The 15,840-nt window shown below is 47.5% G+C and overlaps 1 protein-coding gene across 1 annotated transcript in view; it reads right to left on the bottom strand.

Moving 5' to 3' along the window:
- The window catches only part of PINX1 (PIN2 (TERF1) interacting telomerase inhibitor 1), a 65,828-nt gene extending 64,300 nt beyond the window's left edge, over nucleotides 1–1,528 (bottom strand). Inside the window, exon 1 of the mRNA XM_078856658.1 lies at nucleotides 1,363–1,528. Coding sequence (XP_078712784.1) covers nucleotides 1,363–1,381 — 19 coding nt within the window. The 5' untranslated portion in view covers nucleotides 1,382–1,528. The remainder of the gene's footprint in view (nucleotides 1–1,362) is intronic.
- Nucleotides 1,529–15,840: the final 14,312 nt, after the last annotated feature.

The raw sequence follows: 15,840 nt of genomic DNA, 5'->3' as shown, positions 1-15,840 counted from the left end.
TAAGAACTCTTGGGGTTCATCGTTAACAACCGACACACTTGGCACCCTTATCATTTTTCGATTTAAAGCTTTCGTGACTGCTGGGATTCATCTTCTTGGTTCTTTCGGTAAAGTCACGTAGAAGGGAAATAATAAAATAATACAAATAAAACATAATAATATTATTTCCCTTCTACGTGACTTTTACCGAAAGAACCAAGAAGATGAACCCTTATCATTCTTCGGCTTCAGCGTTAAAGGGCACCGCTCAGAAGCGAGACGAGGAGGCATCAGCTTTATCTATTTCTCTGCATCCCGGAGCCAGAGGTAAAACATTCCACCTTCCCATTGCCTGGAAAGTACTTCCACCATATGACCGATGCCCCCTTGCTGTAACGGTGCCGCGGTGGCGAGATATTAGCTATTTCGCCTGGTATACAAGTCATGGGTTCGATCCCGACCCTGACGTCAGCTGTATAGTTGGAGTTTGCAGTGTCGCTCTTCGTGGCAGTGTGGATTCTTCTCCGGGTCCTCCAGTTTTTCCCTCCACACTTAATAAGCATGCGTTTAGAGTATTTGGCTGCTATACATTTCCACATAATGGGCCGTCCATAAATGACGTCACGCGATTTTGGACGATTTTTGACCCCCCCCCCTCATCACACGGCGTCACAAAAAGTCAGACCCCCCCTCAAATATGACGTCACAAAGCTCTGCCCCCCCCACAAAACCATATTTCCATTTTGAAAGTAACACGTGCTTGAAATCGCTTTAAACTATTGTCATTGTAGTGCGTATTTAATGTGGCGCTGCACTCTGATGTTGTAGAAGAAAACATTTATTAAAAAGTCTGTTTCATTAAGTAGAACGTGTTGTCTATATTTAGTTAAAGTTGCTCATTTTGATGAGACGTCACATTTCTCACCCCCCCCCTCGTCACACATGTCTGACCCCCCCCCCCCCTAGGTGCGTGACGCAATTTATGGACGGTCCCTTAGCCACTAAGTTGAACTATTATTTGTGGCCACGTCGCTTCTGACAAAGAGCTGTATAACTCAGTGGGCCTTACCTGGTAACATAAATAAAAGTTTAGTTTTCACGGTTATCACACTGCACTTGTAACCCAGAGGTCGCCGGTCCGATCTTCCGGTGCGGCAGTTCAAGCAACAGGAAAGTTGTCTCAAGTCTCTCGCCCCCCCCCACCTCCACCAACGCGTCAACAACCACCGATCTGACCCCACCGTCTGTGGCCTCCAGCAACGAGGGCCCAGCCGAGGCCTTCTTTTTGGGGGGGGGGGGGGAGGAGGGCCGCGAGCACGTGCAGCACGTTGCACTCCTCGCTTGCCACCACGACAAACGCCCACCACCCACCCCACAACTTACGCTCGGCGAGCATTGACATCTTTGCCTTCGTCACCCGCGGCGGCGGCTTTCTCCCGCAGCTGCCGGAATCCAACGGGCGGCACCACGAAGCGCCGAGTTCGAATCCGGGCGAAGGCGAAGGCAAGCGGCGTGTTGGTCACAGAGCAGCCGGCGGACTAAGGCGGGGCAATGGGTGGAAGGGGGTGGGGCGACGTGACGTCACTTCCCGTGTAAACCGGAAGCGCGTTGCGTCGTCACGGCAACGACGGGCGGCCCTGTTGGCAAACCGCGTGGTTGCGTCGCGGAGTCGACGATGGTCGCCTAACTCCTTGGGTCTTTCGGTCAAGTCATGTAAATCTATGGGGCCGTCCATAAATGACGTCACGCACCTAGGGGGGGGGGTCAGACATTTGTGACGAGGAGGGGGGATTGAGAAATGTGACGTCACATCAAAATGCGTAACTTTAAATTAATATAAACACGTTCTACTTAATTAAATAGACTTTTTAATAAATGTTTTCTCCTACAACATGAGAGTGCAGCGGCACATTAAATACGCACTACAATGACAATAGTTTAAAGAGATTTGAAGCATGTTTTTTTTGGGGGGGGGGGGGGCAGAGCTTTGTGACGTCATATTTGAAGGGGGGTCTGACTTTTAGTGACGCCGTGTGACGAGGGGGGGGGGGGTCAAAAATCGTCCGAAATCGCGTGACGTCATTTATGGACGGCCCCTAAATAGAAAATAATAGATCACGACGTTTCGATCGCAACACAAGCAATCGTCTGTGTTGTGCGATGCGGGGAGGGGGGGGTGGCGTGGGCATGTGGTGCAACAAGCATCAATAGGTTAACACGGAGGCTTTCGCGACCAACAGGGGCCGTCCATAAATGACGTCACGCGATTTTGGACGATTTTTGACCCCCCCCCCTCGTCACACGGCGTCACTAAAAGTCAGACCCCCCTTCAAATATGACGTCACAAAGCTCTGCCCCCCCCCCCAAAAACAATATTTTCATTTTGAAAATAAAACATGCTTCAAATCGCTTTAAACTATTGTCATTGTAGTGCGTATTTAATGTGGCGCTGCATTCTGATGTTGTAGGAGTGTTATACCAATTAGTGTTATAACAACTCTATATTTAAATTCTAGATTTGAAGCTTTCGTGACTGCAAGGATTCATACTCTTAGGTTTTTTCGGTAAAGTCACGTAGGTAAAAAATCTAAATTAATAAAAGTGACGTCACATTTCTCAACCCCCCCCCCCTCGTCACACATCGTCACAAATATCTGACCCCCCCCTAGGTGCGTGACGTCATTTATGGACGGCCCCTAACACACACTGACTCGACACCTCCGTCGATACCGGTGTGGCCTTAAGAGGAAACAATTGGCGACGTTTCGGGTGATGGCCCTTCTTCATGTCAGAGGAGTGTGTTATCTTTGCTGAACGGTGTTTGGACTGTCATCGCGGGATTAATAGTGATGAGTCTTGTCAATCGCACACGACGTCGAACAGTGCCCCCTGGCTGGACTTCATGTTGGTCTCAGGGCCTTACCAGCTCCACACTGCTGCTGCTGCTGCGGCTGTGGCTTGCCCAGAGCAAGACAAGCAGACGATAATTATTCTAATAAAAGTCAATTGAGGCAGGAGAGTCCTGGGCTGAATTAATTTCACCCAAAATATGAAGTGTGCATTTGCTCCAGACATTGGCACATGTACAGCACTTTGAATTTTGAGAAGCTCATGGATGTCTCTATTTCAGTTATTAACTAAGACTACTTGGATGTGTCAAGGTGCTGGGAATTTAAAGCGTTTCACCTCGGCCTAACAGAGCGATGCTGCCCCCTTGTGGATAGAAACCACATCAACAGCAGACAAGCACTTTAACCTTGGTCACCATGCCACACCGTCTGGCATGGTTGACACAGCCGATCACTCCCTCCGGAATCGATAAGATGAGTTTTCATAAAATAATCGATGGCTTTCCATTAGAGAAACCTGTCCCCCGACATAGGGACGTGGAATTTACACCTCTCAAGTTGCAAGTGCATCTGTTTAACAGGACGATAACTAGACAGACCAGATCATCTCATTTGCAAGAGTGACCTGTGTCACCAGAGTGCAAAAAACTAAAAATTACAATAAAGTTCAGCAATGGAATCAAATAGAAATCAAAGCAGTGACAACTGTCACATGAGCAATCGAAAATGTTGCACAGACGTGAATCAATGTCAATAATATAATGAATTCCCCGAGGTTTGAAGTTGAGATGGCAATCCAGCCAGATGCCAATATACGTTTATGAGGAAACATTTTCAATTGTGATTCTGCTTAGAGTAGTTCTGGACAAAGTGCAATGGTTCTGAGATGGAGCAGAATTGGTGCTCGTAAAAATAACACATTTGGTTACCTTTCCATTCAGGTGGCGTTTCAAGGCAATCAAGTAATTTCAAATGATTGTAATCTTGTAATCTTGCATTTGTACATTATCTAATGAAGACCCAGTGGAGAGAGAATCGTGTCACCAGTGCTGTACGTGGCCAGGGGTTGCGCGCTGCCTTGATGCTCACTTGAGCAGGAACATACTGCGATTTTCGTTTAATCACGCATCTTTACACTGGAACATTGCGGCATGAGATATGAGAGCGTGCCCTGTGCACTGTAACATCACCCCATAGCCCAGGGGAAGGCAAACCTGCGGCTCCAGAGCCGCATGTGGTGGCTCTTCGGCTTGAAGAAAGAAAAAAAACCTCAAATCTTAAACGTAACTTAACGTAAAGGTCATAAGCAATGTATTAAATATGACAATGGGTCACTTGAATGTCTTGGTGACAACAAGATGCACAGTCCAACTATATTGATAAAGCGTAACGAAGGGGGACAACAACTAAACAGACAAAGTTTATTCCTCAGGTGAAGAACAGGGCTATTATTTCCCTTCTACGTGACTTTACCGAAAGAACCAAGAAGATGAATCCCTGCAGTGACGAAAGCTTTAAATCGAAAAAAAGAAAAAGTTTATTCCATCACCTATTGTGTTTAAGTCAGAATGTTTTCGTCATCTGCTGTATACCTGCCGTGTTTGTATCCAAGTGGCTCTCTCTCTCTGCGTGTGATGCGGCTCTCGAACTATTTTGGTCAAAGACAAAAAAAACGTCTTCTTATTTGAAAGGTTGCCGACCCCTCCTGCCCCTTCCTACTGACTCAGCCCCCATTTAAATTGTTTTAGTTGAGCCAAACATTGCTGGCCAAATATTTAATACCATTGACAATTAAGAGATGGGGATTGCAGCATTTCCTCAGATAAATCGGGTGAGAGCTGTAGCAGAATGCATGATGGACAACAGCAGATCATATCGTTATTCATTCTCTCCAGGAGGTAAAAATGTATGAAACGTTGATTTAAGATTGACTGTGTCATGAGTAAAAACATATTCAGCCCAAATACATCTGCCAGTATGGGATTGATGATGATAGTGAACTGACGATCGTGATGATACAGTAATCATGATAACGATGATGGTCCTGAAGGAGATGGTGATGACGATTATGATGGGGTATACTTAACGATGACGGTAACAATTTATAAAATTATGGTGACTGTGCTGATGGTTATGATGTCGAATACAATTATGAGGGTGAATGGCAATTATAGCGATGACAATGATAAAGATTATGACATTTTATTATGACGATAATTACAATTATTATGGAAATAATAAATACTCTATGACGTGTGATAATGATGGAGATAGTGATAATGGTGATGGTAACAATGGTCATAATAATGGTTTAAGATACATAGTATTAATAATAATGCTTAAGATAACATAATACTGCTGCTGATGACGATAATGATGACGATCAAGATGGCATACAAACACCATGACAGCGACAATGACCAGAGTGATGATTACGGTGACAAGGATGACAATGACGGTAATTGTGTTAAACAAAAGACAAAAAACGACGACAATGGCAATGATGGTGTTAGTCATAATGCTGATAGTGACAATGATGCTGCTGAATATATTCAAGGTGACAAGCCCGCCCGTCTCCCCCCCACCCCATGCTCCTCCCACTGGCCCCAGGCAGTTTTCCCCGGTCTTTGCCAGTCTCTCTGTCTCTACGCCTCAGAACGCTGCTTTTTGCATTTGGCAGCAAGTTTCTTTGCAGCCCTGTACACACCAAAAACATAACAAAAATTGGCCTTCCGCCCAGGTCTCCTTTGACAAAGAGACTGAGTATAAATTCACTTTCACACGGTTTAAATGAAGGTTAATAATCGTTCTAGCATGCAAGTCATTGATTAAATCACCCAGAATGTACCCGAACTCGTGATATATTGGAAGCTAAGCAGGTTTAAGTCTGTATAGGTCTACACCGACCCGCAACTGATCAGTATTGTGAAGTATGGTCACACAACCCCGTTGACCCGCACAGCACAAGGAGGCAGAGGTGTGGACTCGAGTCATGTGACTTGGACTCGAGTCAGACTCGAGTCATGAATTTGATGACTTGCGACTCGACTTGGACTTGCATAACAATGACTTTGTCCCACCTATGAGATGTGGACTCGAGTCATGTGACTTGGACTCGAGTCAGACTCGAGTCATGAATTTGATGACTTGCGACTCGACTTGGACTTGCATAACAATGACTTTGTCCCACCTCTGCAAGGAGGTCCTCATCCTGTATTAGATGTTTAAAAGGGCTGTGTAGATCCTTTTGCAACATTTTGTGTTCTTGAAGTGGCTTTTACGAGATTACAAAAAAAATGACATTTCATATCGATTCTCGGACTAGTAGTGCTGTTTTGTCATTTGTAGGTTTCAACATCAAGCCACGTTGAGCGACGTGAACACCAAAACATAAAATACAAACAACAAATGAGGAGGGTGCCCTTGGCAAAGTGTCAGAAGTGCAGTCAAGGGTTAAACTTATGCTCGGTGGGAGGGATAGTGTATGAGTGTCTGGTTGGTTCGTTCCAATGTCCACCTTTAACACAGAGTGGAGACACACGGAAGACAATGCAAAATTACCTGGGGGCGTCATGATACCGAGAGCTAGAGTGTTGCAATAGAAAGCTGCAAATTCCAAAGCCACAAGCATACTCATTTCAAAGTGGTTGGTGCACTACGCTAAAATCCCTGCAAGCTGTGTATTCGATCGATTCTCAACCGCGGACAAACACGAGTGGCATGTTCATATGCACCTGACCTGGACCTCCTCTGTAAGTGGACTCAGCCTAAAATGTGTATGCTGCAATACAATATTAAAAATACAACCCGGCAGAGTGTGTGATCTTCAGCACTGGGGAGACAAAGGTGGCCGGGCACCTTAGCTGGCCACACTACCCCCTCGTGTGCCATTGCAGAGCCTTAATAAGTGCTTGCTAACAGCGTTTGCCACCTTTAATTGTAATCGGCTGAGTGGAATTTTTGTTATTTGTGCTTGTGTGTGATCAATAAGAAGATATGAATGCCCCATACCAGCAGTGCCCTCATGAAAGATGTTCCTGCCCTGCTGACAGACCTGGCTTCCCGCGGTATGGACTTGAGTACTACACGCATTTATATCCAATATTATGCAATATTACGTAACGAGGTTCCTTCGAACGCAATTAACACACACAAAAATACATGAAAACTTACAAAAACCATCCACTCTTTGCCAGCAACTATCAATTATAATGCGGTATCACATGTAAAATAATCCATTACTTCACTTTTGATCGCTTTGTGCAGCCACTGTTGGATGAATGAGGGCCTCTCCATGTTGTGCGGGTCGAGGGGTTTGTTTGACGATATTTAATATTCCTGTCAGCGCTGATTCGTGGATGGTTTATACAGGCATAAGCCACCTTAGCGTTCGGGATCTGACGAAATCAGGCACATTCTGGGGTGACGTGGTTAAGATGTGTGTTATTACTGTTATATTTTTGGGCGCATCTCAAATGACTGTTGTTGTCTGTTGTGTCGGTCATGGGGATTGTTTTGACCATACTTCACTAAGTTATTTTTTTATTGCCGGTAGGGCAAGGGCAGGCACCCAAAACTGGTTCAGCTGTCACTCGCCGCTGGTGGTCAATCGTGGATGAGAGTCGAACTTACATGAAAAAAAACAGGTGTGCTAACCATTGCACCACAGCTCCCCCAATCATAAATATGCATAAATATCACACATTTATCTGAAAATCGGGCGATTCGTTTGACAAAAAGTTGATTCAAAAACGGTGTACATGAATTTAGATGTTAAAACGTATGCTAATCACCTTTTTTGTAATGAATTGCATCGGCTTTAACTCCGTCAAACAGTGTTGGAATGAATGGTGCGGAGCCAAGCAAGAAGCCACAGAATTAATTATTATATCGCACAACTCAAAATAATCATTAGCTCCCAGAAGAGCGTGGGGCCGATGGGTTGCGAAAATACTTCAATATTTTATATGTACAGTAAAAATATATATGAAGTTGACATATTGTGCGTTCGTTCGTTTCCCAGTCCGCTTGTCCTGGTGGGGGTCGCGGTGACAGCGTGTTGAGTAGGGCGGTCCGGACCTCCCTTTCCCTGGCGACAGACTCTAGCACTACATTACTAAACACTACTACACTATACACTACACTATACACTACTATACACATACTCTAGCTCTTCCTGGTGAATTCCCAGGCGTTCCCAGCTCAGTCGAGCGACATAAGACATAGTGTCTGCATATCTATTGTTATTTATATGCTCCAAAACGACGTTGATTATTATGTTGTGTATTAGACCATTTTGCGTCGAACTTTGACCCCATATCTTCAAGAGGGCCCTCGCCTTTAACATCTGGCAGTTCAACAGCATTGATTCAAGCAAGCCTGACTCTACTGATGAGACACTCGGTGTCAAAGCCGGTCCAGAGTTTATTTGCACTGAATCAATGCTGATGAAATGATTCACTGTCGGAAGAGAATAAAGTTTAGATGGAAGCATATTATATTTTTTGCGACGTAGAACTGTAATGTATTACTTACTGTTAGTAACTCAGCTTATTGTAGAGTATATTTAGTATACTGATGATACTATGTAGTTTATACTTTAGTTGTTTACGTGGTGGTTTAAGTTACTGCAGCTACATACTATTAACACTCCTTCCCTTTATTAATGATACCCCTATCCCCTCCCTTTGATGCTGCTGGTCCTGCATAATGCACGGGCATAAGTAGTACTAATCACATACCTGCATTTCCCATAAATATGCTAAATTCATCTTGATATGCAAATGCTTTTGTCAAGGCGCCCTTCCCCCCCTTCCAACCCAGCTTAAATATACGCTCCAAGCATGGTGCCGTTTCATTCAGACGCTGTCTCCCCGACAGACCTGGTCTTCACCTGAGGACGGCTGCTTGCGTTGTGGCCGAAACGTCGTGAGAATTATTTTATTATGTTTTATTTTATTATTTCCATTCTTCGTGACTTTACCTAAAGAACCAAGATGTCGGAAGGCCGTTTTATTGTGTGATCACACTACGGCCTCGCCCACTTGGATGCGATTGGCTATTGGCAGCCACGCCCATTAGAAAGCCCCACCCACTCCAAAAATATCACCACCACGTAACCCTTCCAAGGTGATAACTCAAGAGACACGGATACAGGGGCTCCTCTATTTACGAACGAGTTAGGTTCCAGGAGTATGTTCGTAAGTCGATTTGTTCGTAAGTCCAATTGACTTTTGTCGATTTCAAACATGTTGTACGGCATGTACACTAAACACGGGGAATGGCTTCACAAGTTGCACAATTTCCTGTAGATGCCACTGGTTCTTCATGTTCTGCATATGTAGATGCCACTGGTTCTTCATGTTCTGCATATGTAGATGCCACTGGTTCTTCATGCTCTGCAGATGTAGATGCCACTGGTTCTTCGTGTTCTGTAGATGCCACTGGTTCTTCATGCTCTGCAGATGTAGATGCCACTGGTTCTTCATGTTCTGCAGATGTAGATGCCACTGGTTCTTCATGTTCTGCAGATGTAGATGCCACTGGTTCTTCATGTTCTGCAGATGTAGATGCCACTGGTTCTTCATGTTCTGCAGATGTAGATGCCACTGGTTCTTCGTGTTCTGTAGATGTAGATGCCACTGGTTCTTCATGCTCTGCAGATGTAAATGCCACTGGTTCTTCACGTTCTGCAGATGTAGATGCCACTGGTTCTTTACATTCCGCAGATGTAGATGCAACTGGTTCTTCACGCTCTGCAGATGTAGATGCCACTGGTTCTTCACGTTCTGCAGATGTAGATGCCACTGGTTCTTCGTGTTCTGCAGATGTAGATGCCACTGGTTCTTCATGCTCTGCAGATGTAGATGCCACTGGTTCTTCGTGTTCTGTAGATGTAGATGCCACTGGTTCTTCATGTTCTGCAGATGTAGATGCCACTGGTTCTTCATGTTCTGCAGATGTAGATGCCTCTGGTTCTTCATGTTCTGCAGATGTAGACGCCACTGGTTCTTCATGCTCTGCAGATGTAGATGCCACTGGTTCTTCACGTTCTGCAGATGCCACTGGTTCTTCACATTCTGCAGATGTAGATGCCACTGGTTCTTCACGCTCTGCAGATGTAGATGCCACTGGTTCTTCATGCTCTGCAGATGTAGATGCCACTGGTTCTTCACGTTCTGCAAATGTAGATGCCACTGGTTCTTCATGTTCTGCATATGTAGATGCCACTGGTTCTTCATGTTCTGCAGATGTAGATGCCACTGGTTCTTCGTGTTCTGTAGATGTAGATGCCACTGGTTCTTCATGCTCTGCAGATGTAGATGCCACTGGTTCTTCATGTTCTGCAGATGTAGATGCCACTGGTTCTTCATGTTCTGCAGATGTAGATGCCACTGGTTCTTCGTGTTCTGTAGATGTAGATGCCACTGGTTCTTCATGTTCTGCAGATGTAGATGCCACTGGTTCTTCATGCTCTGCAGATGTAAATGCCACTGGTTCTTCACGTTCTGCAGATGTAGATGCCACTGGTTCTTTACATTCTGCAGATGTAGATGCAACTGGTTCTTCACGCTCTGCAGATGTAGATGCCACTGGTTCTTCACGTTCTGCAGATGTAGATGCCACTGGTTCTTCGTGTTCTGCAGATGTAGATACCACTGGTTCTTCATGCTCTGCAGATGTAGATGCCACTGGTTCTTCGTGTTCTGTAGATGTAGATGCCACTGGTTCTTCATGCTCTGTAGATGTAGATGCCACTGGTTCTTCATGTTCTGCAGATGTAGATGCCACTGGTTCTTCATGTTCTGCAGATGTAGATGCCACTGGTTCTTCATGTTCTGCAGATGTAGATGCCTCTGGTTCTTCATGTTCTGCAGATGTAGATTCCACTGGTTCTTCACGTTCTGCAGATGCCACTGGTTCTTCACATTCTGCAGATGTAGATGCCACTGGTTCTTCACGCTCTGCAGATGTAGATGCCACTGGTTCTTCACGTTCTGCAGATGCCACTGGTTCTTCACATTCTGCAGATGTAGATGCCACTGGTTCTTCACGCTCTGCAGATGTAGATGCCACTGGTTCTTCATGCTCTGCAGATGTAGATGCCACTGGTTCTTCACGTTCTGCAAATGTAGATGCCACTGGTTCTTCACGCTCTGCAGATGTAGATGCCACTGGTTCTTCATGCTCTGCAGATGTAGATGCCACTGGTTCTTCACGTTCTGCAAATGTAGATGCCACTGGTTCTTCACATTTTGCAGATGTAGATGCCACTGATTCTTCACGCTCTGCAGATGTAGATGCCACTGGTTCTTCATGTTCTGCAGATGTAGACGCCACTAGGTCTTCGTGCAACAGCTACATGACATATGGGCAGGTTTGTTTGTATCTCTGAATTTTTGTAAGTCGAATGCTCGTAAGTAGAGGAGTTCATGTAGTTCCATTTGCATGAGTGACCTGGGTCGCCCAATGACATCTGTAACAAAGGGATTTTCAGAATTGTCTTTACTCAGTGATGAACACCTTTCCGCAACAGTTGTGCGAAACAGAACACTGAGTAAACCCATTTGTTTCGGTGGTACGGCCCATTAAATATATAAAAATTATATTATGAGTCAGAGCGGGAATCAGATTCTTTATTTATCCTGGAGAAATCCGATGAGCTATGAAGCTTGTTTTTAACGGATGGCCAGAGGGAGCGGGTCAGAAAGTTACAACAGCAAACAATAAAAAAAACGATAGCTGTGCAAAGTATAGGAAAGGTGAGACACATTTACTAAATATTAATAAAATATATAAAGTGTATAAGTTAAATAAATAACATAGATTAAATATATAAGAACTCGGGTAGCTGGGTTCGTAGCGCAGTGAATTTTTTTTATATTTTAGGAAGATTTGCCCCCCCCCCCCCCCAATGTTGACTCCATAGCTACGGCCTTGGTAGGGCAATAACCGCTACACGATCGGTCCCCACAAGCCCCCCCCCGCACCTCTGATTAGCACGGTTGGCTACGTACGGTGCGAAAAAAGTTCAACATGCTGTACATACACTCAAACATACATATTTTCAGGCAGACACACTTACACCCAGTTCGACACATATACACAGGCAGATACAATCCGCCACACACACACAAAGCATACGCATCCATATACCCAGTCAGATACACTGGCGCATGAAATAGATACAAAGATCCCCCGCGTAGCCTTTAACAGAACGCTGGGGTCAAGTGCTGTTCGCGAGCAGCATCTTTGAAGGCCGGCACGGCACACGACTGGGCGGGTGGTCGACACCACGCCCAGCACACACAAAGCCAAAGATAAAGACAAAGATCCCCCATATAGCCTTATCAGACTGTAGGGGCAAGTGCTGTTAGCGAGCACCTATGAAGGCCGGAACGGTACACGAGGGGGTGGGTGGCCAGCACCACGCCCGACCGCCTTTGTCTCCCTAGTGGCAATGTTTACACACCGCACCAGGTACTCATTTGAGGCTGAGTTGACCTAGTGGATGCCCGGGACCGGTTCAGATAATCGTCACTGATGTTGGCCGTGAGCGGGAACCGAACCCGGGTCGCCGGGTTCATAGCGCAGCGCGCTAACCGCTACACTACCGCTCCCCACACACACAGACACACACACACAGACACACACAGTACACGCGCAAATGACAGCCAGACGTCGTTGCTATCATAGCGTTCGTCCCAAAAATCTGCTTCTGCTGCAGCTGCTACTCCTCTACGCTACGCCCAAATTCTACCGCGTTCGCAACACGTGCAGCAGCAAGCAGTCGCGGCAGTGTTGGCACGATGCGGTCCGTGCGTGTCCCAGTGTGACCACGAGCACTCGGGCCACGCCGACCACAACAGAGGCCGGAGGGACGCTCTCGTTGAGTGCCGCGTCAAGGGAAGAGTCGAGGGGCTCCTCTTGTAGGGGAAGAGTCGAGGGGCTCCTCTTCTAAGGGAAGAGTCGAGGGGCACCTCTTCTAGAGGAAGAGTCGAGAGGCACCTCTTATAGGGGAAGAGTCGAGGGGCACCTCTTGTAGGGGAAGAGTCGAGGGGCTCCTCTTCTAAGGGAAGAGTCGAGGGGCACCTCTTCTAGGGAAAGAGTCGAGGGGCACCTCTTGTAGGGGAAGAGTCGAGGGGCTCCTCTTCTAAGGGAAGAGTCGAGGGGCACCTCTTCTAGAGGAAGAGTCGAGAGGCACCTGTTATAGGGAAAGAGTCGAGGGGCACCTCTTGTAGGGGAAGAGTCGAGGGGCTCCTCTTCTAAGGGAAGAGTCGAGGGGCACCTCTTCTAGAGGAAGAGTCGAGAGGCACCTCTTATAGGGAAAGAGTCGAGGGGCACCTCTTGTAGGGGAAGAGTCGAGGGGCACCTCTTGTAGGGGAAGAGTCGAGGGGCACCTCTTGTAGGGGAAGAGTCGAGGGGCACCTCTTATAGGGGAAGAGTCGAGAGGCACCTCTTGTAGGGGAAGAGTCGAGGGGCACCTCTTGTAGGGGAAGAGTCGAGGGGCACCTCTTGTAGGGGAAGAGTCGAGGGGCTCCTCTTATAGGGGAAGAATCGAGAGGCACCTCTTGTAGGGGAAGAGCCGAGAGGCTCTTCTTGTAGGGGAAGAGTCGAGGGGCACCTCTTGTAGGGGAAGAGTCGAGGGGCACCTCTTGTAGGGGAAGAGTCGAGGGGCACCTCTTGTAGGGGAAGAGTCGAGGGGCTCCTCTTATAGGGGAATAATCGAGAGGCACCTCTTACAGGGGAAGAGTCGAGAGGCACCTCTTGTAGGGGAAGAGTCGAGGGGCACCTCTTGTAGGGGAAGAGTCGAGGGGCACCTCTTGTAGGGGAAGAGTCGAGAGGCACCTCTTCTAGGGGAAGAGTCGAGGGGCACCTCTTGTAGGGGAAGAGTCGAGGGGCACCTCTTGTAGGGGAAGAGTCGAGGGGCACCTCTTGTAGGGGAAGAGTCGAGAGGCACCTCTTCTAGGGGAAGAGTCGAGAGGCACCTCTTGTAGGGGAAGAGTCGAGAGACACTTCTTATAGGGGAAGAGTCGAGGGGCACCTCTTGTAGGGGAAGAGTCGAGGGGCTCCTCTTATAGGGGAAGAATCGAGAGGCACCTCTTGTAGGGGAAGAGTCGAGGGGCACCTCTTATAGGGGAAGAGTCGAGGGGGAAGAGTCGAGGGGCTCCTCTTCTGGGGAAGAGTCGAGGGGCACCTCGTCCAAGACACGCGACCTTTGCCTCACCGCAGCTGCTGTTACCGTGCAAGCCAGCGCGTGTGTGTCTGTGCGTGAGTGTGTCTGTGTGTGTGTATCTGTGCGTGTGTGTTTGTCTGTGTGTGAGGCGTGTCTGTGTGTGAGGCGTGTCTGTGTGTCGGTGTGTCTGTGCGTGAGTGTGTCTGTGTGTGTGAGGCGTGTCTGTGTGTCTGTGTGTGTGAGGCGTGTCTGTGTGTGAGTGTGTATGTGTGTGTGTCTGTGTGTGAGTGTGTCTGTGTGTGTGAGTGTGTCCGTGTGTCTGTGTGTGAGTGTGTCTGTGTGTGTGAGTGTGTCCGTGTGTATGTGTGTCTGTGTGTGAGTGTGTGAGTGTGTCTGTGTGTGTGAGTGTGTGTCTGTGTGTGAGTGTGTCTGTGTGTGTGTCCGTGTGTGTGTGTGTATCTGTGTGTGAGTGTGTCTGTGTGTGTGAGTGTGTCCGTGTGTCTGTGTGTGTCTGTGTGTGTGTGTGTCTGTGTGTGAGTATGTCTGTGTGTCTGTGTGTGTGAGTGTGTCCGTGTGTGAGTGTGTCTGTGTGTGTGAGTGTGTCCGTGTGTCTGTGTGTGTCTGTGTGTGAGTGTGTCTGTGTGTGTGAGTGTGTCTGTGTGTGAGTGTGTCTGTGTGTGAGTGTGTCTGTGTGTCTGTGTGAGTGTGTCTGTGTGTGTGAGTGTGTCTAGGTGTGTGTGTGTCTGTGTGTGAGTGTGTCTGTGTGTGAGTGTGTCCGTGTGTCTGTGTGTGTCCGTGTGTCTGCGTGTGTCTGTGTGTGAGTGTGTCTGTGTGTCTGTGTGTGTGAGTGTGTCCGTGTGTGAGTGTGTCTGTGTGTGTGAGTGTGTCCGTGTGTCTGTGTGTGAGTGTGTCTGTGTGTGTGAGTGTGTCCGTGTGTATGTGTGTCTGTGTGTGAGTGTGTGAGTGTGTCTGTGTGTGTGTCCGTGTGTCTGTGTGTGAGTGTGTCTGTGTGTGAGTGTGTCTGTGTGTGAGTGTGTCCGTGTGTCTGTGTGTGTCTGTGTGTGAGTGTGTCTGTGTCTGTGTGTGTGAGTGTGTCTGTGTGTGAGTGTGTCTGTGTGTGTGTCTGTGTGTCTGTGTGTGAGTGTGTCTGTGTGTGAGTGTGTCTGTGTGTGAGTGTGTCTGTGTGAGTGTGTCTGTGTGTGTGTCTGTGAGTGTGTCTGTGTGAGTGTGTATGTGTGTGTCTGTGAGTGTGTCTGTGTGTGTGTGTCTGTGAGTATGTCTGTGTGTGAGTGTGTCTGAGTGTGTGAGTGTGTCTGTGTGTGATTGTGTCTGTGTGCAAACGCGCTGGTGCAGTGAGTCGTAAGCGGTGCGCTGCGCGACGAACCCGGCCACACCTAAGTTCGATTCCCGCTCATGGAAAACATCAGAGACCGGTTCCTGGGTAACCCTCCGAGACTGCAATGGGTCCCCCTGGTGCTGCGTGTTTTAACAATAACACATCCGCACTAGGGAGACAAAGGCGGCCGGGCGTGGTGCTGCCACTAGACACGCCACTCGTCACGTAGCGACCCAAACAGCGCTCGCTCCCCAACAGCCTGCCAAAGGCTCTGATGAGTGGATCTTTGTCCTTGTGTGTGTGTGTCTGCATACGTGTCGATTGTAAACACACACATACTGTACACGCACAGACAGACACATACACACGCAGGCTGCCCCCCGTGTACTCGCTCCACCCTCGGCTGGTTTAAACCAGCCGAGGGTGGATCGGCACACGATATCGAATCCATCAATAAAAGCACGCCAAGCATAGACCGGGAGAGAGAGAGAGCGAGCGAG

The sequence above is a fragment of the Lampetra fluviatilis genome, chromosome 5 (genome assembly GCF_964198595.1).
Source record: "Lampetra fluviatilis chromosome 5, kcLamFluv1.1, whole genome shotgun sequence".
In the NCBI taxonomy this organism is placed as follows: Eukaryota; Metazoa; Chordata; class Hyperoartia; order Petromyzontiformes; family Petromyzontidae; genus Lampetra; species Lampetra fluviatilis.
Note: the sequence above shows the minus strand (reverse complement) of the source record. Positions and strands in the feature narration are given on the sequence as shown.